The sequence below is a fragment of the Panthera leo genome, chromosome A2 (assembly GCF_018350215.1).
Source record: "Panthera leo isolate Ple1 chromosome A2, P.leo_Ple1_pat1.1, whole genome shotgun sequence".
In the NCBI taxonomy this organism is placed as follows: Eukaryota; Metazoa; Chordata; class Mammalia; order Carnivora; family Felidae; genus Panthera; species Panthera leo.
The window spans coordinates 14,789,243-14,812,488 of record NC_056680.1 but is presented as its reverse complement, the minus strand read 5'-3'; the positions used below and the strand labels follow the sequence as shown (position 1 = coordinate 14,812,488).

The 23,246-nt window shown below is 51.7% G+C and overlaps 1 protein-coding gene across 1 annotated transcript; it reads right to left on the bottom strand.

The window, feature by feature from the left end:
• Nucleotides 1-3,685: 3,685 nt before the first annotated feature.
• CLEC3B (C-type lectin domain family 3 member B) lies at nt 3,686-11,206 on the bottom strand. The gene is made up of 3 exons (XM_042929066.1): nt 10,956-11,206; nt 7,225-7,323; nt 3,686-4,174 (listed from the first exon to the last, which is right to left on the bottom strand). Exons 1-3 carry the CDS (start codon nt 11,062-11,064, stop codon nt 3,774-3,776), a joined length of 609 nt encoding a protein of 202 aa, XP_042785000.1. The 5' UTR covers nt 11,065-11,206; the 3' UTR covers nt 3,686-3,773.
• Nucleotides 11,207-23,246: the final 12,040 nt, after the last annotated feature.

The following is a 23,246-nucleotide window of genomic DNA, read 5'->3' as shown; positions in this document are numbered from 1 at the left end:
TCGGAAGACCCACAGCAGCAAGTTTGGGGGAACAAGATGAACAAATCATTTGTTCTTCAAAATCACTTAATTTGGCTTCCTAGTTTCTAGTTCCCTCCCACGGTCAGGCTTTGGGTCTGCAATGGCTCCATACTACAACTTCAAACGGCTAGTTACCTACCATTTACCCCTTCTTCCTTAAAGACATTTGATTTTATTTGGAGAGTGAAGGTACCTACCTAAAGGGTTGTACTTTTCCTCTTTTCTTGCAGAGAGGCATTTGACAAAGTTGTAGCCTATGAAACATAAGGAAAAGAGAAGACTCCTTAAAGGGAGCTGACTGGAACTCTCTTGCCCATTCTCCATTGTCTTTTACTCGATGCCTGGAATGTGGGTAATAATGGCTGGCACTCCAGCCGCCATCATGGACCATGAGGTGACCCCAAAGACAGAAAGTGCACACTAGAATGGTTGAATGGGAAAAACAAAGGCAACCTTGAATACCCTGTGACCTTAGAGATGCCATATCAGCATTGGACTATCTGACTCCAGATTTCTGTCTTAAGGCCCTGTTATTTGGGATTTTTCATTATATGCAACGAAGTCTAATTCCAACTGGATAAACATGTCTACTTTCTAGTGAAATTAACTTATACTAACTCCTTCAAGTTGAGCCTCTGCATCCTGTCAAAATCAATATAAAACAGTAACCAGACTTCTTTTGGCCAATCCTGATTAGCGTGCATTAGGCTTAGAACGGTAGGAAATTCAGACCGAGGCAGACCGAAGAGGAAGATGTTCTGGGGCTGTTGGGCTTTTTCCAAAATCCTAACCTAATAGGTAGCTGGCTTCCCAAAGTGAGCAGTTCTCAACCGCTATTGTTTGGAATTGCCTGGAAAGCTTCAAATACTCCAGTGCTTGGGCCCACTCCCTGGAGATTTGGATTTAATTGGTCCAGCATACAGCCTGGGTTCTAATGTCTGGCCAGGGTTGAGACCCACCGACCCGACCAATATTTCAAACTGTCTGTTTGTTCGGCATCCCCAAAGCTTCTTACACACCAGGCAACACAGCATGAGGAAGAGAATAAAGGCTGATTGCACAAGAGGCTTCAATATCAGTTCCAGGAGAATATTAGGACACTTCTTTCCAGGAGAAGGTGAAGTCCTAAACCCCAAATTCCTATCCTTGCTTATATACACCTTGGAAGATTCTCCAAAGTTTGTACCTCTGAGCCGGGGCCAAGACTAGTGAGGTGAGTAAAGCACCGTGTGAAGCAGTCACCCGGGGTACAAAATTTAAGGAAGCACCCAAAACAAAACAAAACACAAAAACAACCTTAGTAATCATGATAACTCATATTTCAACGTGATATTCAAAATGAGTGCAAAACAGTCCATAACACAACAGTCCAAAAACACAGAGTGCCAAAAATTAAAATAAAAACAAGAAAGGGGCGCCTGAGTGGCTCAGTCAGTTACACATCAGACTTCAGCTCAGGTCACGATCTCACCATGTGTGAGTTCGAGCCCCACGTGGCGCAGAGCCCGCTTCAGATCCTCTGTCCCCCTCTCTCTCTGCCCCTCCTCTGCTCGCTCGCTCTCTCTCAAAAGCAAAGTAAACTTAAAAAAAAAACAAGATCCTGGGACAGGTGTACCCCAGTTTGCCATCCACTGGTCTCCGTGTTCCAAATGTAAGAGCATCTGTGACCCTCCCTATTAGCGATGCATAACGATTCTCTTGGCCATACTGCCACCTGGTGCTGGAGGCGGGAAGTGCTGGCTGCCTGCCCAAGAGGCACCCGGGTGGCACCTCTCCATAGGACCCGTGCTCACACGCAGAGGCATGGTGCCCTCTTGCGGGCAGCCACCCGCGTCAGGAACTCTGAAAAAAAACCCTGGTCACCTGCATCCTGCAGCTGAGTGGGGTAAAAAGAGCCCAAAACTCAGGGCTGCAAGGCCTAGATTTGTCTCAGCTTTGCATTTGAACAAATGGCATCAGCCTTCTGAGCCTGTCTCTACAACTGGATTGTATTACCTCTTCCCATAATTACTGAATTACACAAGAGGCTTTCTGTGTCAGTGCCCAGCAGATTGCCTGACATGAAGTACGCACACTGATCACTATAAGCTACCTCCCCCAGCCCACCCTCCTGCCATGCAGCAAATCAAACTGTTATCAATTCATTCCTGAAGGCAAGATACACTAAAAAACCACCAGGGAGAAAAAGGCGGTGTGGACGTCCAGACTGTGGAATGATACCAGGACTGATGGGACAAGGAAGACTTCCCCTAGGGAGGTGTCTCCCAGGGAGGTCACACCAGGAGCTGGCCAGTAGCCTTTGGGGGGGGGGGGGGTCACTGCACCACTTTTCTATTGTTTTATTTCCAGAAGGTTCCAGTACATGGAGCAAACAAACATCACAGCGGTGGTGGAAAGGCCAAGGCCTTTGGAATCAGCCCTGGGTTAAATCCTGGCTCTGCCGTTTACTCGCTGGGTGACCCCAAGGGAAGTCACTTAACTTCCCTGAGCTTCAGCTTCCTTTTCTACAAAATGGGGATAATAGCACATCCTGTCCTGGGGGGACAAGATTAAATAAAGCAACATACTTAAAATTCCTGTACTCCGGTGGGCTCAGCAAGTGGTGGGTGTCATTGCTAGCGTGGAGCTTCCTGTAAGGAGTGGGAAGGAGGAGACACACCAGTTAGGCAGTATTGGCAATTGTCAAATCGGCCCCCAGGGTGTGCTGGGGGAGGACAGGAATGCAAATTATCTTGCGGGCACCCTCCTCTCTCATCCCCCACCCCAACCCCTCAGCCCTCAGCAGGACTCAGATGTCGGGGGCATCCCAGAAATGGATCCACAGCGGGAGGGATTGCAGGGGGTGGGGGGGTCTCCCCTTTTCTGGAGCTGGGGAGGGGATGCTGGACTCCAGCACGTGGAAGTGGAGTTTCCAAAAGGAAGCCTGGACATCGGAATCAGGGCAGTAAGCTAGACAGCAACATTGCGCCAGCGTCAATTTCCCGATTTTGATAACGGTGCTGTGCTTATGTAAGAAAATGTTCTTGTTCTCAGGAAGTAAATACCCGGAAGCATTTAGGGGTCAAGGGGTATCATGTCTGCACTTTACTGCCAAATGGTCCAGAAAAAAATAAAAGGATAAAGCAAATAGGGGGAAATGTTAATTTTTGGAAGATGTGGAGGAGGGGGACCTGGGAATTCTTGCAACTTTTCAGTAAGTAGGAAATTAAACGAGAAAATGTTACGCAAAGAAAAGAGGCAGCTGCAGTCGGGGGGATCTAAGTCTCCCCTCATTTTCCATCCTCCTGCAGAGAAACCCTTCGTGGTGTGAACCGTGTGTGTCCAGCTCACCTTCCCTCTCCTCTCCTCTCTCCCTCTGCCCCTCCCCTCTCCCCTCCTCCTTTCTCCTCCCTTCTTTATACTCTCCCCTCCCCCTCCTCCACTTCGTCCCCTTCTCTCCCATCCTCCCTTCCTCCCCGCCTCCGCCTCTCCCCTCTCCCCTCCTCCCTTCTCCTCCCCTCCTTCTACTTTCCCCTCCCCCTCCTCCACCTCCTCTACTCCCCTCCCATCCTCCCTTCTTCCCCTCGTCCCTCCTCCTTCCTTCCCACCCTCCTCCTCCCCTCCCCCCACCTCTCCGGAGCTCCTCGCCCGGTGGGCCCAACACAGACACAGCCACTCTGGGTCCAGAGGTACCGACTTTATTTGCACCACCGACCGGGGATCCGGGCTGGGCGCCCCGGTCCCCGCAACCCCCCTCCCCTGCCCACCGTCGGCTACACGATGGCGAACTGGCAGATGTAGGGCAGCTTGTCCCGGCAGCGCTTGTCGAACCACTTGCCGTTGGCCGCGCCGGACAGGGCGGCGCAGTTCTCGACCTTACCGCCGTCGGGCTGCGCCGTGATCTCCGTCTCCCAGTTCTTGTAGGCGATGTGGCCGCCGGTCATGTCCACCCAGGTGCCCTCGGCCGCCATGTCATTGAGGCCCAGCCAGATCTCGGCCTCGGCGCCCACGCTCTGGCGCAGGTACTCGTAGAGGGCGTCGTTCTCCGAGCCCGTCTGCGGGGTGCCCAGCGTGCCCCCGCGTGAGATGCAGTCCTCACTCGCCTCGTGGAAGGTCTTCGCCTGGGTGAAGGCCAGGAAGCACTTCATGTGCACCTTGGTGCCCTTCAGGCAGACTGCAGGGGGCAGAGATGGCCATCACCCAAGGTCTGCAGGTTCCCGAGCCCAAGGCCGACCTCCAGGGCCAGGCCCACTCTCCTGCGGTTCCCGCCCGGCCACCCCCATGGCCCTGGAGAGCCCCCAGGGGGCACCAGAAGGGGTGCCGTGATGGACACGGATGCAGAGCCCTCGTCCCCATGCCAGAGGTGGTAAGGCTAGCCTTTCAGCTGCAGACAGCCCCTAGCTCAAGGTCAGGGCCCTTCCTGCGTGCCACCTCCAAGGCCTGGGGCACGCGGGAGTATAAGGGCGGGGACATCTCTGCCCGAAGCGGGGGAATTCTGGAAGGCCCTGTCAGCTTGGGAGGCCGTGAACCTCCTAGGAATCAGCAGGCATGGGGTGGGGGCGGTGTTTGGACTGCCATATGTCAGAGACGTTGTGCCAGGAGGTCCCCACCACATCCTCACCTCAGGGGGCAAGGGGCACACGGGTTACACGGACTTTGTCCAGGCACAAAGCTTAGACATGAGAGAGAGAGACTTAGGGCCTGTTGTGCAATCTGCCCACGCACCTCCCACTGCACAGAGGAGGAAACGGACAGCCAGAATGGCACTGTGCTCATTGGGAACATTCCCTCGGTGTTCCCGGATACTGCCACCAACAACAGCTGATCCAACCAACATCGGTTCCCAACTCCTCTCTCTCTTGTCTGCCTCGACTACGGAGGCTGGAAAAGCTTCCTTCTTGTAATGAAGCTACTGGTGGTCCTATAATAGAGCTCTAATCAGCAAGATGGGAATAGAAGACCTCCATTTTCCTGGTAAATGGCTGGTCCATTCTTTCTCCGTCTTGCCTCAAAATGCACTCATGATGCCTGGAATTGGAGCAGCCATCTTGCGGCCGTGAGGCAAAGCTTCTGAACAAAAGCTCAACAGCTACCCTCTTTCAGACTCCCTTTTTGTTTAATCTACTATGAGGTGTTCTATAACTGGAAGCCAAATCGTGGTAGACCCTTCCCTTTCTAGAACTCCCTGACCCCGGCTGCTATGTTAAGCTGGTTGAAGAAAATCATTTCTCTTCAGAAATTTAGTGAGTGCTGAGGGCGGGGGTGGCTCAGTCGGTTGGACATCTGACCTTGGCTCAGGTCAGGATCTCACAGTTTGTGGGTTCGAGCCCCGCGTTGGGCTCTGTGCTGACACCTCAGAGCCTGGAGCCTGCTTCAGATTCTGTGTCTCCCTCTCTCCCTGTCCTTCCCCACCCCCTCTCAAAAATAAAGAAACATTAAAAAAAAATTTTTTTAGCAATTTGCTGAGTGCTGATATGTGGCAGGCACTATGTTGGGCAAGTTGGTGGAAGAGATAATGTCGTCAAATGCAAACATGGTCCCTGTGTCCCTGGGGCTTATCATCTAGCAAAGGAGGCAGACGTAAATCAACCAATGAATATAGCATTACAAACTGCAGTAAATGTGGTGAAGGAAAGAACATCATTTTGTGAGGATGATAACTGAGGAGACTGATTGAGACAAGGGACGAGAGAGTCCTGAGACAGTGATGCCAGAAGCACGTATTAGGTGGATCTTGGGAGAGCAATTCAAGCTGCCGGAACAGCATGGACAAAGGCCCTGTGGTAGAAGGAACAGAGTGTGGCACTTCAGCGGGCCAGAAGGATGGCCGGTGTGGAGGCTGAAAGGAAAGATCTTGGTGGGAGGAAGCGTGAGCAAACCGCCCAGTGAGAAGGATCTGGAGGTCTCCAAGGACGCACGAGGGGAGGGGAGATCCAAGGCTCAGGAGCTGGATGCACCTCGGTCACCCTAAGGGAGAGGGTGGCTGTGAGCACAGGGAGGTTGGCAGATTTCCTAAGAAGGGACCGAGGTGATTCCCAGATGAGAACCTGAGAGGCAGCGGAGCAGAGCTAAGAGCGACACTCTGCTACTTCTGACAGTTGGCAAGACACTCAGCTTCTTGGTGGAAAATGGAGGTGGGGTCCTAGTCATAAGCCCCGCTACGTGGCTTTTCTGTGGAGAAGGAGTTCACCTACAAAAAGCACTTGGAACAGTGCCAGGCGCGCAGCAAACTCACGTTGTAAGCGTAATCTAGTACCATTAGCCTGGTTCTCTGGGGCAAGGTCGCAAAGGAGTAGGCGAGTCTGAGCCGCTATGAAAGGAACGTGGTTGAGAGAGACTATGTGGCCCAGGTAGAGCTGGGGCAGGTGGCGGAGCCCCGACCTCGCCCCCAGGCTCTGGGGCTGTGTGACTGGGTCCATCCTTGCTTGTCTGGTTAGCGCAGGGCCAGGCAGACCAAAACCCACCCTCCCTCCCAACCAGCCTGCGCAGGCTGCTTGCATTCAGACCCTAATCTGCACTAACCGGCCAGGTGAGTGTGGGCAAGGAAAAGGACCTGTCTCTGCCTTGGTTTCCCCATATTCATTTTTTTTTTATTTACTTATTTATTTGGAGAAAGAGAAAGAGAAAGAGAGAGAGAGAGCAGGACGAGCAGAGGGAGAGAATTCCAAGCAGCCTCCACACCATCAGCACGAGGCAGGGCTTGAACCCACGAACCGTGAGGTCATGATCTGACTCGGAATCAAGAGTCAGCTGCTCAACCAACGGAGCCACCCAGCCGCCCCTAGGTTTCCTTAAAATGGCTGTGATAAACCCTGCCTCAGCATCATTACGATGAGCAAGAGTGACAGCTTCAGCAAATGTGCTGACACGCGGGGGAGGCAAGCCAACTGCCCCTTAGGGCTGTGGGGGCTGGCTGAGGGGACGGTCCTCTGGGAGCTCTTTAGGAAGGCTGCTGGCTGGCTCCACAGTGCTCCTGGGGCCACGGTTCCGGTGGGTGGTAATGCGCTTCCTGGGGGAGAGTCTTTGCCCTTTGAGAACATTCCCGTTTGCACACACATCAGGGGACCTACCCAAGAGGAAGCGGGCCGAGGAGGGGGTTCCCTGAGCCCCTCGGCTCTTGGCCTACAGCCGGGGCCCCGGTACTGGCCGCAGGCACACTGCTGGCTGCCGCCTGAGCCCTCCTCTGGCCCACACCTGCCCGGAGAGGCTGTCGTCCGCACTCACCTGTCTGCAGGGCCTGTTGCTCCTTCAGCAGGGCCACCTCCTGGGCCAGGTTGTCCAGCTGGCTCTTAAGCTCCTCAAACATCTTTGGACTCACGACATCTAGGATGGAGACAATCACAGACGCGTGAGGAAGGCAGTTAAGGATGCGGGCTGGCAAGGACGGCGTGGGATAAACGCTACCTGTATCCACCACAAGGGGACAAAGGAAAGGACACCCCTAGACCTTGATATCTTGGACTACTTTCTCTCTGTCCCCGTTGGTGGTAGCCTAAGTCCCTGTGATTTTCCATCTGCTGGGGGGAGGGGACCCATCCTTCACTTGCTCCTCCGTAAGTGAGACCTGTACATTTGTTTAGGAATATTGCTGGGGTTCAGATGGGGTCAGGGTTGGCAGGGGCTGGGGGTGCACGCCCAACGCTGCTCCCAGATCCAGAGGAGTACAAAGCATAGGAAGCAGAGCCAGATGCCCTTGAGCCCTGCCAAGTTCACCCCCCTAGGCTGGAACAACAGGACGTGGTCCAGCAGGGCACACGCTCCAGCCTGGGGGCTGAGTGTGACAGCACAGGTGCGTGGGCTCTGAGGTCACAAGGCCGTGAGCGGCCTGGGGCGAGTTGCTCAGTCTCTCCGAAGTCAGTTTCCTTTTCTTCGAAATGGGATGCTAGCAGCCCCCACCTCGGAAGACTCCAAAGACTAGAGCCTAAGAGAAACAAAGGGTGTGAACAGTGCTTGTCTCTTAAATCAACCCTACTGACCAGGGGTAATGCGTCTCTCTTCTATCGCACCGCATCACAAACAGCAAACACCGCATCACAAACAGCAAACCGAAGATGGGAGGAAGCAACTCGCCTAAGATCTCAGAGCCAGCAGCAGGCAGGGCTGGCCCGAACCCAGGTCCACCAGGCTCCAAGCTGGGCCTTCCCCGCCCTTGTGACAGCACACGAGTAGGTTCCTGACCTGAGCCATCCTGAGCACAAAGGCCCGTTGGGAGCTGGTTATGCGTGGGCCGACAGGGGCAGGTGGGAAGTATCTTCGTGTGTGTGTGTGTGTGTGTGTGTGTGTGTGTGTGTGGATGAAGGCTCTGTGGGTGGACCCTGGTCTTACTGAAATCCCAGGGGCTTCAGAAAAGGCTGCAGGGCTTGGGGTAGAGGGTGGGGAAGCGCTTCTGCGGTCCATTTAGCTGTGCCTGCATAAAGTCCAAGGTCACGAGCGATGAGGTCAGAGCCTTTGTCCACCCATAAGAGGCTTTTGCAGGGGAATCGCAGGAAACAAATGTGAGCAAGAAACATACTTGTATGTGCAGAATTTAGTGATGTAACTTATTAAATATGAGGAAAATAACACCCAGATGAGCAAGGCAATAAAAGGGAGGGTTTGAGGCTGGCAGACTAGCCTGGTGGGGTTATGTGTGCTTCCTGCTGGGCCTCTGCCTCGGCCGGTTCACTCGTTCCTGGGATCCTCAATCCTGGTGGCTCCTTGGAATCACTGGAGATTTGGGGAAGACACAGATGCCTCCCGCCTCCTGCCCTCCCCCCCTGCATCCAGTATTTCCAGGGGTGGGGCCCAGGCTCCTGGACTGTAATGTATTCCCCCGCCCCCAGATGGCGCTGGTGCCCGAGCGAGAACCACCAAGGTTTTTGTTCCGATTTGCACCTTAAGAGCAGGCTGGCGATCCTTTGTTAGGATGCTCAGCACATGTATTGGCCCCCGTGGAGAAGCATTCTGGAAGCATTTGCTGTGTATGTGGGCAATCGGTGGAAGGAAGAAAAACCAGGGTGAGTCAGAACACTGAAGCGGGGCTCAGGGAGAGGCCAGGGCTGTGGTCACTGTCAGCTGTTCTGCAGGCCTCCAGGGTCCAGGGCCTCCAGGGGCCGCCACGGAGACCACCTGGGGCCAGGGTTCGAGTGCAACAGCTGGAGAGGGCCAAGGCATCATCTGGTCTGACCTCCTTTCTCAAATGACAAAACACATGGTTCACGTGATTAAATAAATACTAAATCTTTGGTAGTTGAGAAATCAGCAACTCTTTCCACATGTAGAAATCCTATAATTTGCCCTTGGAACTGTGTGTCCTTTACAAAGATCTCTACGTGGCAGTTTTAGCCAATGCTCATGGACACAACCATGCAGGATATTGACTCTTCTCTTTTTACTGACAATTTTGGAGAAGGTAATACCTGCATATAACTTTTTAAAAACCCAAACCGTTCAAAATATCGGTCTCCTTTCCAACTGAGCTTGCTGTCAGCTACCCAGTTTTTCTTCCCAGAGGTAATCACTGTCACTAACTCTTGTGGAGCCTTCCAGAAAAATTCTACCCATATAAAAGTAAATGTGTACGTGTATATAAATCTGCTTTTCAAAATAAATGCCAGCAGGGTATCCATTCTGTTTTGAACTTTTAAAAAATGTCTATTTATTTTGCGAGACAAAGAGAGAGTGCAGGGGAGGGGCAGAGAGAGAGGGAAAGGGAAAATTCCAAGCAGGCTCTGCACTGTCAGCACAGAGACTGACGCGGGGCTCGAACCCACAAACCGTGAAATCATGACCTGAGCTGAAGTTAAGAGTCAGATGCTTAGGGCACCTGGATGACTCAGTTGGTTAAGTCTCCAACTTCAGCTCAGGTCATGGTCTCTCGGTTCATGAGTTCAAACCCCGAGTTGGGCTCTGTGCTGATAGCTCAGAGCCTGGAGCCTGCTTCGGATTCTGTGTCTCCCTCTCTCTCTGCCCCTCCCCCCCCCCCCAAATATAAATAAACATAAAAAAAAGAGTCAAATGCTTCACCAACTGAGCCACAGCCCTGTGGGTCTCCACTGTCCTGAGGCACCTTTCCACACTCCGCCAGTCCCTGGCCAATGGGCAGCTGTCGTTTACAGAGGAGGCTCAGAGAGGGGCCGGAATGTGGCCCACGCCCCCTTGCCTTGCCTTTTCCATGCTCTTGGCTCCAGCCTGTCTGTTTCTCTGCCTAAATCCACAATCTCATCCCCTGGAACTCTCTCTCTCGGAGCCTCTGAGCCCTATGGGGGTGACAGCCCGGTTCATTGCCATGGCATTTCACTAATGTTGTCTCAACACAGCCTGGGGTGACCTCACCACAGGCAGGGCTCCAAGGGCAGGCCATGCAGCAGCCAAGGCGACCCAAAGATACCCCAAACCCAGAGGCAACAGAAGGAACACGAACCCGTTTCTGGTGTCCTCGTTGGGGGTTGCATATTTTTATTTCCTCAAGGCTGTGAGACGCACTATCACACAGAGAATTAACTTGGTCCTTTTATTCCACCCCCCGCACCTAAAGTATATCCCACGCGCCAGGCACTGGGCCCACTTGCATGTTTGGGATCATGAAATCCTAACCAGAAGCCTTTTAGCAAATGCCACGCTCCCCATTTTGGAGCTGAGTGACCGCAGTTTCGGAGATCACAAAACAGAGCCCACTGGCACTGCCAGACCAGAGGTTTGATTTCTTCAACGTATTTGGGGCGGGGGTGGGGAGTGGGTGTCAGTTTAGGTGATCTGGAAGGTTCTTTCCCAATCTGAGAGTCAACGATGCTTACGATGCTGACAACCGCCCCCGGTATTGGAGAAGTCTCCCCAGGCTCCAAGCGTACCTCGCTAAGGTTCCCGGGACTTATGAAGAAGGAAAATGAAGGTGGGGAGGAAAGCAGGAAGAGCAGAAAAGGACAGGGTGACCGGCTCCCTGGAAGATGGGGGAGGCGCCCTGTCCCCCTCCTTACCTTTCCTGATGTTTGCAGCCTTCTTGACCTTGGGGGTTGGCGGCTCGGTGGTGACCTGGGTCAGGAGGGAGAAGAGGCAGAGGAGCAGGTAGGCCCCCCACAGCTCCATGCTGCTGCACTGGCCTGGGTCGGAGAGCAGTGGCGGCCGCGGCCCAGCCCACACGTCTTAAGGCAGCGGCCACAGGGACTTCTGTCCAGGAAACCCTCCCAGACTTGGCTGCGGGCGTGTCAAGAAAGAAAAAAAAAAAAAGCCTGCAAAAAAGGAAGGCCTGGGAGAGCCTCGCTGCCCAGGGAACACCCACCCAGCATCCTGGCCCTGCCTTCTAAAACAGAATCCCTATTTTCTAGGATTCTGAAAAAGACACAATACTTGTCAGAGCTCACATCTGCAGAGCAGTTACCTTGGGCAAGTGCAGGGTCATGTGCTCCCCTGGCATTAGCTCATGGAGGGCTCGTACCGGCAACACGAGGGAGGTACTGTCATCTCCCCAGTTTCTAGTTGAGGAAACTGAGGCCCAGAGAGGTGAAGGAACCTGCCCCAGCTACGCAGGGGCAGTGCCGGTGTTTGAACCCAAATGGGGGGACTCCAAGACTTACCAGTTGTGGAGGCCTCTTTCCAGCATGGCCTGGGGCCGAGTGCCTGATTGCGTAGAATGTTTGTTATGATCGAGGCGCCTGGACGGCTCAGTCAGTTAAGCATCCGGCTCTTGGTGATGGCTCAGGTCATGATCTCGTGGTTCGTGGGATTGAGCCCCGCATCGGGCTCTGCACTGCTGGTGGGGGGCCTGCTTGAGATTCTTTCTCTCCCTCTGTCTCTGCCCCTACCCCACTCGTGTGTTCTCTCTCCCTCAAAATAAATAAATAAACTTAAAAAAAAAGAAAAAAAAAGCATTCAACTCTTGATTTCGGCTCAGGTCGTGAGTTCAAGCCCCGAGTCGGGCTCTGGGCTGACAGTGCAGAGCCTGCTTGGGATTCTCTCTCTCTCCCGCTTTCTCTGCCCTTCCCCACCCCCCTTGCAAAGTAAATAAATAAACTTTAAAAAAAAAAAAAAAAAAAGAATGTTTGTTGTGATTATTTTGCAGTTCTGTCCCTAGATACTTGGTGCATTTTTGGTTAAGAATACAAGGAAGTCCTCTCCTTTCTTCACATTCTGTTTCTTGACCATCCCATCCTGAAGCAGAGGTGGCCACAGGGGGAGAGTGGAAGGTGTGGTGCCCCAGAGAGGGAGCGGGGAGAAAAGAATATCCTGGCCCTGCAGGGTGCAGAGGGGGCATGGGGGATGGGAGCAGAGGCCCTGCATGGAGTCCAAGCCAGGGGAGGAGGGGATCCTGCACAGGAGGTGGGGGTGGCAGGGATTGAGAGGTAGGGTACATACAGGGGCACCCGTCGAATAAGCACATCTATCAAAGACAACGGGAACCAGGCTTCTCATGATCAGAGAAGTACAAATATGGAGACAGAGACAACGAGAATGAATTGTATGGTGTAGAATGAAAATCAAAGCTATGGATGTGTCAGGGTGGACTTCAACATATAAAGACGAACCCATACATTTAACAGAAGGGGTTATTTTTTATTTTTTTAATGTTTATTTATTTTTGACGGAGGGAGAGAGAGAGAGACAGACAGAGCATGAGTCGGGGAGGGGCAGACAGAGAGGGAGACATAGAATCCGAAGCAGGCTCCAGGCTCCGAGCTGTCAACACAGAGCCCGACAGGGGGCTCGGACACACAAACTTCGAGACCATGACCTGAGCCAAAGTTGGCTGCTGAGCCCACTGGGCTACCCAGGTGCCCCACATTTTCTTAAGATACCTTTCCTTGTTGACGCTGAGGTCTTTAATCCATCTGGGTCTTTAACCCGTACATTTAGATGGAAATGTGCACATCTGTTCCCTAGCCATCCCTGGAGGGCCGTGGAGCAGGGACCCCTCCTCCAAGGCCTCGAGCCCTCCTAGCCTCCAAGTACTGGCTTCGAAACACAGCTTCCCACGAAAAGCCACCAGAGCACCTGGGAGACAGGCCTGATTCCAGGGCTGGGGCAGGGAAAGTCGAAAAGGAGCCCAGAACAACTTGTTTGGCCAGATAGCAGGAAAGTGCTTAAGGAATGATGGGAACGTGCCAGCAGCACAGGGAGCCAGCTCGGGGGAGCTTCTGGGGGGCTGAAAGTCAGCAAAAGAGCGATAGCAACACGGAGTAGGAGAGCTGAGCACGCACACACGTAAATAAGCAAATGAATCCACTGCAAATCTGATGAAGAACGGGCTCTATTCATAGACTCAAATTACTTGGCCACAAAATACTTATCACTTACCAAGAGAAAAAGAGAAAGCGCGCGGGGAAGGAGCCTGGCAGCCACCAACCTTCGTCAAGTGAGCAGAGTAAAAGCATCAGGGATCGAGGGACAGACAGAAAGCACGCAGACCCCCACCCCCACCCCCATGTCCAGGAGATTCCTGCCAAAGAAACATCACACGGACCCAACTGAGCGGCCTTCTGCAAAACTGTGCTCTTTCAAACTGGCCAGACTGTGATTGAGGAACCATCTCGGACTGAAGGAGACTGAAGGCACAGAACAGCAGACGCAGCCTGGGATTCTGGCCCCTTCCGCCGCAAGGGTGCCACCGAACCAGTCAGAGAAACCCGAGCAGCACGTGGTTGTGACGTGTCCCTGCTGCTGTCCCGAATTGGACGGTGAGCTGTGATTCCGTAGGACGGATTCAGTGGCCTTGCCTGGAGGCGACACACACTGTCAGATGAAGCCAGTGATGGGGCATCGGGCTGACAACTTACAAACGACTAAGGGGGCAAATGGTCTTCCTGCTGGAATTGACGGTTTTCTGTGAGCTTAAGATTGTTCAAAAAGAAAATACAGTACTATGTAATTTGGGCTTTTCTTCCAGGGAGCCTGCCTTAACCCCACCAGATTTTGGCAGGGACCTGTCTGCGGCAGGGCGGGGCTGGCCCCAGGCACTGTGGTGGCCCAGGGCGGGAGCCGGGGGCAGGCAGCAAGCACTGGGGGACCCTTTGGTGACACCGTGCTCCCCATCTCCTGTGTTCAGGGCAGGAGAGGATTTTAGAGGTGCAGCTGGGCCCTCGGGGAGACAAGTTGGGGCCACGGAGCACCCAGTCCAAAAGGGAGCCTTGCTTCCTGGAACTCTGGGTGGGTAGCACGTGGCAAAAGAAAACGACTGATCTTTTTTTCTCTTACTAACTCCTTTGCTGTCCTGGTTTTCTCACCTTGGTTCTTCGGCAGCAGGGAAATGGAAGGAGTTTGTTCCCAACACGGGGCAGCCAGAGGTACCACGTTCATCACCATGAGCTTGGCTGTAGAGGCCTTGCCCTAGGTATACTGGGGAGGAGGCCCCCGAAAAGCTCTGCCGTGGCAATTCAGAAAACTGGAGCCCCTTGCTCCGTGTCTTGTCACGCAGGAGCCACACAGGAGCCACGCTGTGCCAGGACACGGCTGGAACTGTTAGCGTCCCATTAGTCCCTCATTCCCTCCGTGATGTGCCTGGGCATCGGGGGTTCAATATGAGGGGCCCGCTGTGCCATTGGGACTGAGGGACTACGCTGGGGTCTCCCAGGGCACCTGACGGGGTGGGGCGCGGGGGTGGGAAGGAAGGCAGCCCCCAGCTGAGGGGGGGGGGGACCACAGAGGGAAGGGGAGAGGACAGGAGGAAGAAATGTGGACAGCGCTCCTGGTGGACAGAACCCTGCACATTCTCCATCCTGAACACTAATGGGGGTGGGGATGGGGAAGAAATAAAGCCGCAGATGTAGGCAGGGCAGAACTCAAAGCGCTGCTCGAGCCAACCTTAAACTTTGGACACAGACCGGGGCCCGGGGAGGTAGCAGGGACACATTCAGCCTCTGTCCAGCTTTAGCGCCCCCAAGCGAGGCTAATGGGGGAGTGCGACTCTCTCCTACGTAACCTGGCAGGTGAACTCTCTGTTCTCCAGGAAGGAGGCTTCCTTGGAGAGTTTTCTCGTAAGTGGTGAGCAGTGTCCGTTTTTTTTCACCCTGCAGCTTTTCATCGGTGTGTGTGCATGTGTGTGTGCAATACACGGAGCCCCTCTGCAAGCAACTGGGAGTCAGTGTGCTGTTAAAATGACTTATGGAGGGGCGCCTGGGTGGCTCAGTCGGTTAAGCATCCAACTCTTGGTTTTGGCTCAGGTCATGATCTCACGGTTGGTGAGTTTGAGCCCCGCATCAGGCTCTGCCCTGACAGTGTGGAGCCTGCTGGGGATTCTCTCTCTCCCTCTCTCTCTGCCCCTCCCCTGCTCATTCTCTCTCTTTCTCTAAACTTTTAAAAAGTTAAATCAAGTAAAATGACTTACATAACATCACGACAGGGAAGGTGTCTTTTGTCTTGGGGTCTCCCCAGGTGTAGGCTTGGCATGTCTCCCAAGGAGGGTCTACGCAGCCCTGGAGATACACCCACAGCCCTAAGAGAAGACAAGTTCATCGCACACTTAAAATTGTTTTTAATGTCTATTTATTTTTGAGAAAGAGAATGGGAGCCGGGTAGGGGCAGAGAGAGAGGGAGACACGGAATCCGAAACAGGCTCTAGGCTCTGAGCTGGCGGCACAGAGCCTGATGGCAGGGCTTGAACTCACAGACCGTGAGATCGTGACGTGAGCTGAAATCAGGAGTCGGCTGCTCAACCGCCTGAGCCACCCAGGCACCCCATCAGAATGATGCTTTAAAAGGGAGTCCCGTCTTGTGAACAGCATTTGCCGTGCATGGTTGTGTGTGTTAGAAGGGCGATATCGTTAACGGCAAGCATTTAAGATGCATCACTATTTTTGTAAACCTATTTTGGCATTTCATCGTTTTTTAATTGCTTCGGTGGGCCTCAGAAAATACAAGCGGCCCACTGTCTCTCAGCCTCTGAGTTAAAAAGCAGGTTGGAAGATGCAGTCTGGTATCTTAATGAGGGATGCCCCTTTCCATTGACCCTCTCAGACTCCCTGGACTCGCTTAAACCCCTCCTGGGACGGGCAGCTCACTACTCTGCAAAGCAGCTGGTCCATCATCAGAGTCTCGGCTTGTTGTGAAGTTCCCCTGCAGTGAGGCAGGGGGGCAATCCCGGAAGAGGCCAGCAAATTCCTAAAACTGGCCATTGTGACCCTTCTCCGTGTTTTGTTTTTGTTTTTTCCTTTTGCTCCCATCTTCCTCTACAATACGGTTCCTGGACCTTTTTTAACCTTCTGGAAAATCACCTTTCGACAGAATTCTGCTTGTTACTTGTTTTCATTATGGTTCAGCTCCCAGAACAATACATGTTCTCGAGGGGCCTGCCTGTGGTCAGAATGGTCACTGTTCAAAAAGACACGGACTCATGGGCTCTCTGCAGCAACCGTGCCTCATTTGTTGCCAATGCCGAGCTCACAGCCGTTAAAATATCCGGCTCCCCTTGTCCACCGCCCACTGTCCCTGGCCAGGTGAGGCCCACCATTGTGGTCACCTGTGACGGACTCACGGACAGCCCTGGTGGAATTGATGGATTCGATTCTCCCAGAATGAAAGACCTCCTCTGCTGGCCCTGCCTGTGAGGCCTCGGCCAGCCGGAAGAGCAAGTCGGGGATGGTTTCAGCCAGGAGAGTCGTGCTAATGTTCACGAGTGACCGCCTCCCTCCCCTGGGACATGTCCGTGCACCAACACACGGCCTTCAGGGTCTAATCTTTTCGTGCCAATTTCCCTGAACAAAGAATGATCTTGATAACAAAGCCCAGAGGCAGAAAAACCAGGAGAGCTCTAAAGGGCATATTTTTGTTTTTAAGTAAGGTTTTTTTGGTTTTTGGTTTTTTTCCATCTCCAAAGCTGTTGGAAGTCTGAGTTATATAAAACGAACCCTGGCCACCCCACCCATGTCAGCCCAAACACCATGAAAACTTCTGGCCCAACATGGAGCCATCCCCCACCCCCTACCCTCGTCCTGCACAGCTGTTTCCTTTTAGTTTCGCTGGCCCTGTATCAACAGAAATGTGGCCCGCCTGTGGAGGCAGAGAACTTTCCAGACTCTCTTCAAAGGTAAGAGCATGAAGGGTACACACCTCCAAAAATATCGCAAAGACAGTCTCGGCCCTTCGTCAAAACCAAAGACAAATGGCTTATAACCTTGGCCTCCAGGACCCTCTCATCAGGACAGTCTTTTGTTCCTTTTCAAACCTCGTTGGCCTGGTGCTGTCATGCATTCAAGCAGTATTGCCAGGCCCTGGGGCACACAACACTGGGAGAGGCGATACACCACCTAGCGAAGTTCTTGGCTCTTAGGGGGCTCACGTTCCTTGGTTGTCTTGTCTCTAAAGGTCAACAACGCCCCAATGAAGAGAGCACTAGCGTCCTGGATTTCAAATCCAGCTCAGACATCTGGCACTTGCACCCTTTGGGGCAAGTTATTCAAGACCCAGATTCCTCATCCATAAAATGGGACAATAATCTCTCTCCCACCTACACATGGGATCCTTGCAAGGACACACGCAGACCCCAGGTGTGAGGCAGGCTGGCGACTTGCAAAGGTGTGGGAAGAGGAGGACTGGTCTGAGAAGGCACATGGTCCTCAGGGCTCAAGGGCATCTGTCCCTCCCTTTATTCTGTCGAGTCCAGGGGCAAGACAGTAAATCATCTGATTTGTAAATTTGCGAAGGATCAACTAGGCATGCTCAGCCCAGTTATAATCTTGGCTATAAAAGCATACACAAGAAGAAACAGAAAACCTGATTAGCTCTATAGGATACAACAGATTTCAATCTACCTTACTAAAAGTCCCTGCCTCCCCAGAGAGCCTAAGAATTCAACAAATGTAAACCTGGCTGTGTTATTAGGGATCATGAGGTTTCCAAATCATCACCCTAGCCCTGCATAATCTTGCCAGGTTTTGCTGGTTTCTCCCACCCCCCTCCCATTAGGATCCTTCTATGTGCACCAAATCTGATCCTTAGTGCATAGGCAGAACCTGCAAATATCCCCAGGGAAGAAAATGGCTGATGATGGCCTGATCGCTTCTGATCTCTCCCTTCTCTGGAATTAAAAAAACAAAAACAAAAACAAAAAAAAAAACAACTTCTGGTTTCATTAGTTTTCTCTATTGATTTCCTGTTTTCAATTCCACTGATTTCTGCTCTCATTCTTGTTATTTCTCTTCTTCTGCTTATTTTGGGCTTAATCTGCTTTTCTTTTTCTAAGATGGAAGCTTAGCTGACTGATTTTGGATCTTTCTTCTTTTCTAATAATATGCATTCAATTGCTATAACTTTCCCTCTAAGCCCTGCTTTAGCTGCATCCCACAAATTTTGATAAGTTGTGCTTACATCTTCATTTAGTTCAAAATATTTTTTTTAATTTCACTTGAGATTTCTTCTTTGGCCCATGTGTTACTTAGAAGTGTGTTGTTTAATCTCCGAGTATTTGGGGACTTCCCAGTTATCTTTCTGTAATTGATTTCTCGTTTAATTCTGTTGTGGTCTGACAGCAGAACGTTGTGTGACTTCTATGCTTTTACATTTGTTAAGGTATGTGTTATGGCCCAGAATGTGGTCTATCTTGGCAAATGTTCCATGCGGGCTTGGGAAAAATGTATATTCAGCTGTTGATGAAGTAGTCTATACAGGTTCTTTATACCCAGTTGACTGAAGGATTTGTGGTTTGGTGTCTGACATTAATTTGGGAGAAATCTTCGGTCATTACTGTCTCAAATATTTCTACTGTTCCTTTCCCTCTTTTTCTGGTATTTCCATCATGCCTATGTTACACCTTTTATCATTGTCCTACATCCCTTGATATTCCATTCTGTTTCTCAAGTATTTGTTCTCTTTGCTTTTCATTTTGGGAGGTTTCTATTGATATATCCTCAGGCTCACAGATTCTTTCCTCTACCATGTCCAGCCTGCAGATAAACCTGTAAGGCATTCTTCATTTCTGTTACAGCATTTTTATCCCTAGCAATTCTTTTTGGTTCTTTCTTAGGATTTCCAGCTCTGTGCTTACATTTCCCATCTGTTCTTGCATGCTGTCTACTTTATCCATTAGATCCCTTACATATTAATCATGGTTGTTTTAAATCCCCAGTCTGTTAATTCCAACATCCCTGCCAAGTCTGGTTCTGGTGCCTGCTCTTTTTGTCCAAAGTGTTTTTTGCTTTTCAGCATGCCTCATACTTTTTACTTCATGGACAAACACAATGTCCTGGGTAAAAAGGAACTGCCATAAATAGGCTGATGAGGGGAAGTGATCTGTGGTGTGACCAGGTCTCTTAGTGTGCCTCTCCTCCTGGACTGTGAACTTCATGCTGCTTCTCAGCTACCTGACTCTGACTAGCCCCCTCACACACATACACCCCTAGGTGAGACAGGAGGGCTAGAGGGGGCTTGAGTGGGGTATTTCCCTTCGTTCAGGTCAGTTAGGCTCTGGTTAAGTAGCTTCTCCTGAGGGCAGGCCTTGTTAAGCATAGAATGCTCCGAGGCGCCTGGGTGGTTCAGTCGGTTGAGCGTCCGACTTCGGCTCAGGTCATGATCTCGCAGTTTGTGGGTCTGAGCCCTGTGTCTGGCTCTGTGCTGACAGCCTGCAGCCTGCTTCGGATTCTGTGTCTCCCTCTCTCTCTGCCCCTCCCCAGCTCACACTCTGTCTCTCTCTCTCAAAAACAAATAAACATTAAAAAAAAAAAAAAAGAATGGAGTGCTCTGGTATATTTACAAATGGTCCTCCCCTCCCTCTCTCCCTTCCCACCTGCTAAAAGCAGGAGAGAATTTTTCTCTGAAATTCACTGTGAGAAGCAGGTTGAGCTCCTGGAGATAAAATTCACAAAAGTGGAGGGGGTAGGGAGGCTTGATGACTGGATCCCTCTGGAGTTTTTAACTCTCAGAGCTGTCCACACTGAGCCTCCAGCAATCTACCAGTTATAATGCAGGTTTCCCTCCCCTGGGCCAGTTCCCTTATTGGTTTCCAGGAAGTTGTGGCTCTTTGTTGCTCTCTCCAATTTGAGGAGCAGTGGTTTGCCCTGTGACCTCACCGCTCTCACGCATCCAAGAAGAGTTGTTGCCTTTTCTATGTGTGTTCCGTTCTGGCATCTCCTCCTCATTTACTTCAGGTCCAAACTTCAGGGGGCTACCCCAGCAGGGAACTAGCAACAAGTCGGACTTCCTTACCAGGACATGAAATCTTCTTTTCAGCCATAGCCCTGGTCCAATACCCTCAAGACCCACTCCTATTCCCACCTCCCTGGTACATGCCAAGCCAGGTCTTGCAATTATTTTGGTGGTCACGTGTTTCTTCCAGGAAATGGCTGCTCTCCTTCAGCTAGGGGGCGGGGGCTTCTTCTGTCTGCCCAAAGCATTCAGGGAAATACTTGGGGACGAAAATCCTGTCTTTATCCCAGGTCTCAGTCCCTTTCTCTCCTGACAAAAGCCCTGACTTTGGCCAAGGAGGCAGCCTGTCTCCTTCACAGCTCTGCCAGTCATGCACAAGAACATCCTGGGTCTGAATGTCAATACCTTCTATGTAGAAGCTGCAGATCGGTCTCCTTAAACTGTACTATGAAGGTCCCCTGGTTTTTATGCCACACCACAAGTTGAGAGTTGGCCGACGAGCCTTTCATTCCTTTCTAAAAGGCTTTTCAGAGTTAATAGAAGCCAGTCAACTAAACAATCCTCATAATTACCACTGACTCCATGCTTCCATGTGGTAGAGATTTCACATGACCCCCACATGACCTCTCCTGGACCTCATCCCAACCCACCACAGGCAAGTTTTGGTAATGAGGACACTGATCACTGACCCACAGGGCCTTTGCTGCTATCTGCCAATGACTGGTTTCGTTTCCAAGACCCATTTGGAGGGTCTGCTTTTTTAAGGCCGCGTCTAGTACCAAACGCTTCGCCTGGGTCACTCCCCGAGTCAAAGCCTGAGACAAGGACTCGTGTTTGGTAGTTTATTTGGGAAGTGATCCAACAGGGAGGGACTGGGGAGAATAAACAAGGAAGGAAAGGACTGACCACAGTCATGAGGTCATGAGGTCATGAGGCACGGTCCCACAAGCGTCCACCCGAGGATCAGGTGGAACAGCATGTCTCCACGGTCCCTGTCCCCACGTGGTTGTGGGTTGCCTCAGGAAGGGTTAAGTCCCCAGCACTTTTGGGGTGCACATACTTCAAGGCCGAGCAGGCTAATATTCGAAACGGCTGTATTTTGTAGGCTTAAATTTACGTGATTTGGGAGACCAAGAAGTCACAGAAACGAGACGACCAACTTAGGGGCTCAGGTCATGATCTCACGGCTTGTGAGTTCGAGCTCTGTGCTGACAGCCTAGAGCCCGGAGCCTGCTTCAGATTCTGTGTCTCCTTCTCTCTCGCCGCCCCCCTCCTCCACCACTTGCACTCTGTCTCTGTCACAAATGTATAAACGTTACAAATTTTTTTTAAAAGATCAACTTGAATATTCTAGAACACTGCATTCCCTGATGATTATTTAATGGCTGCTAAGGACAGCTCTCTTTCTGCTGGAGGAAACACTGAGTCTCTCCAGGACAGTATTTTTCCAAGTCTTTGCCAGTCTCTGCCATCAGTTTTCTCCTCCTTTATTCTGAAAGCTGCAATAATCACATATTTCCAATATATGAACCTCCTGGACAGACCTTGCTCATTGGGTGTTCCATTTCATGTGTGATGTATACTTTTTAAAAAATTTGTTTTAAACTTATTTATTTTGAGAGAGACAGAGAGTATGTGAGTTGGGGGGAGGGCAGAGAGAGAGGGAGACAGAATCCCAAGCAGGCTCTGTGCAGGCAGCAGGCAGAGCCCGACACAGGGCTCGAACCCACAAACCATGAGATCACGACCTGAGCCGAAATCATGAGTTGGACGCTTAACTGACTGAGCCACCCAGGCGCCCCTGTGATATGCACTTCTTACCAGGAGGGGTGGCCTTCAGGAAAGGTGGTGGCAGAGACAGATGCTAACATATTTCTCACCTCCATTTTCACCGCTCGGCCAGTCAGCCCAGTTGGGCAGCGGTCATACCCCCAGCCTGGCAAAGCCTTGTCCGTCTGAGGTCTTTAATCAGCAAGACTGAAGCTTCTAAACTTGACCCAAAGTCTGGCTGCCTCTTGACCACTGTCAATGTTCCATCACGGGCAGTCAGCCAGGAGCAGGGGCGGGAGGAGCAGGCTGATGTGTTGGGAGCACTGTCATGGTGCCTGGAGGAACAATCGCCGGAAAAGCATTTACGAAAAATGAAAACCCAGGTTGTGTTCTCGAGAGGGCGACAGCCCCAAGTCTAGGCACTATTTCTCTCTGCTGGATGGACCTGGCCATGCCGGAAGGCGCCATGCCAGGGCCTCTGGGACTGGTCTGCAACGGCTTCAGCTCACATTATGTTCCTTCCATGAGGCATTAAGTTCCTAACTCCTCACCCTATTTGTCTAGCCGAAATGCAGAGGGCAAATGCCATGGCTGAAATACTCGGCCTTGGTGAATCAGCTCCTTCCCCGCAGCTCTGTAAGACTGACTGGGGAGTTTCAGTTTGGAAAAAAAACAGAGATTGCTCAACCTGTGAGCAGACTTAATTCTAACACACTGCACTGTGAGTCGAATACAGGCTATGAGGAGCCTTCTGGGGCCATCAAGAATGGCCTTCCCTCTGTCCCCAGAGTGTGAAGACAGGCTGAGTAATCACATGACAACATCTCTGAAGCAGCCTTCTTCATGCTGATAAAGCAAGGAAATCTTATGAAACACCAGGGAGTGGTTACAAAATGCAGAGCAATTTCAAAACGAGTGATAAGAAAGCTGTGGCTAAGGGGCAAAGTGGCCACTAAGCACCCCGACCCTAGGGAGCTCGGCGTGAATTTCTTGGGAGGGCAGGAAGCAAGAACTGGGCTTCCCTGGGACTGAGGAAGGTTCACCAGCCCGGCAGAAGCCACGGGTATGTATCTGGGGCATATGCCTCCCTTCTCTCCCTCAGAAGCACCACATCCACAAGAATGAACCGTGTGTGTGTTTTTCTTGTTTTGAAAGCCCTACAGGGGAAATATTTTTCACAAAATACATTATCATAAGCATTTCCTTTAAACCACTTTTCTGGCAGGCCCTTATTCTCGTGTTTGTGTTGTTGTTTTGAACTCCTGCAGCGGAGATAAAGGAGTCTCCCTGGAGAGGCACGACCAGAGAATTCCCCCTTGGACAGCAACCCTGGGCTCAGCTGCCATTGGCTAGACGAGGGCCAGACTTTCCGGGCGGTCACCGAACGGCACCTTGGCTTACAGCTGAAGAACTCTAGCCATACCAAACCG

Excerpts from the sequence above, each read along its gene's own strand:
- CLEC3B (XM_042929066.1), bottom strand. The coding sequence starts at position 11,064 with ATGGAGCTGTGGGGGGCCTACCTGCTCCTCTGCCTCTTCTCCCTCCTG. Across the intron at positions 7,324-10,955 it reads GGCTGCAAACATCAGGAAAG|ATGTCGTGAGTCCAAAGATG; the intron begins GTAAGGAGGGGG and ends TCTCCATCCTAG. Across the intron at positions 4,175-7,224 it reads GCAACAGGCCCTGCAGACAG|TCTGCCTGAAGGGCACCAAG; the intron begins GTGAGTGCGGAC and ends TGCCCCCTGCAG.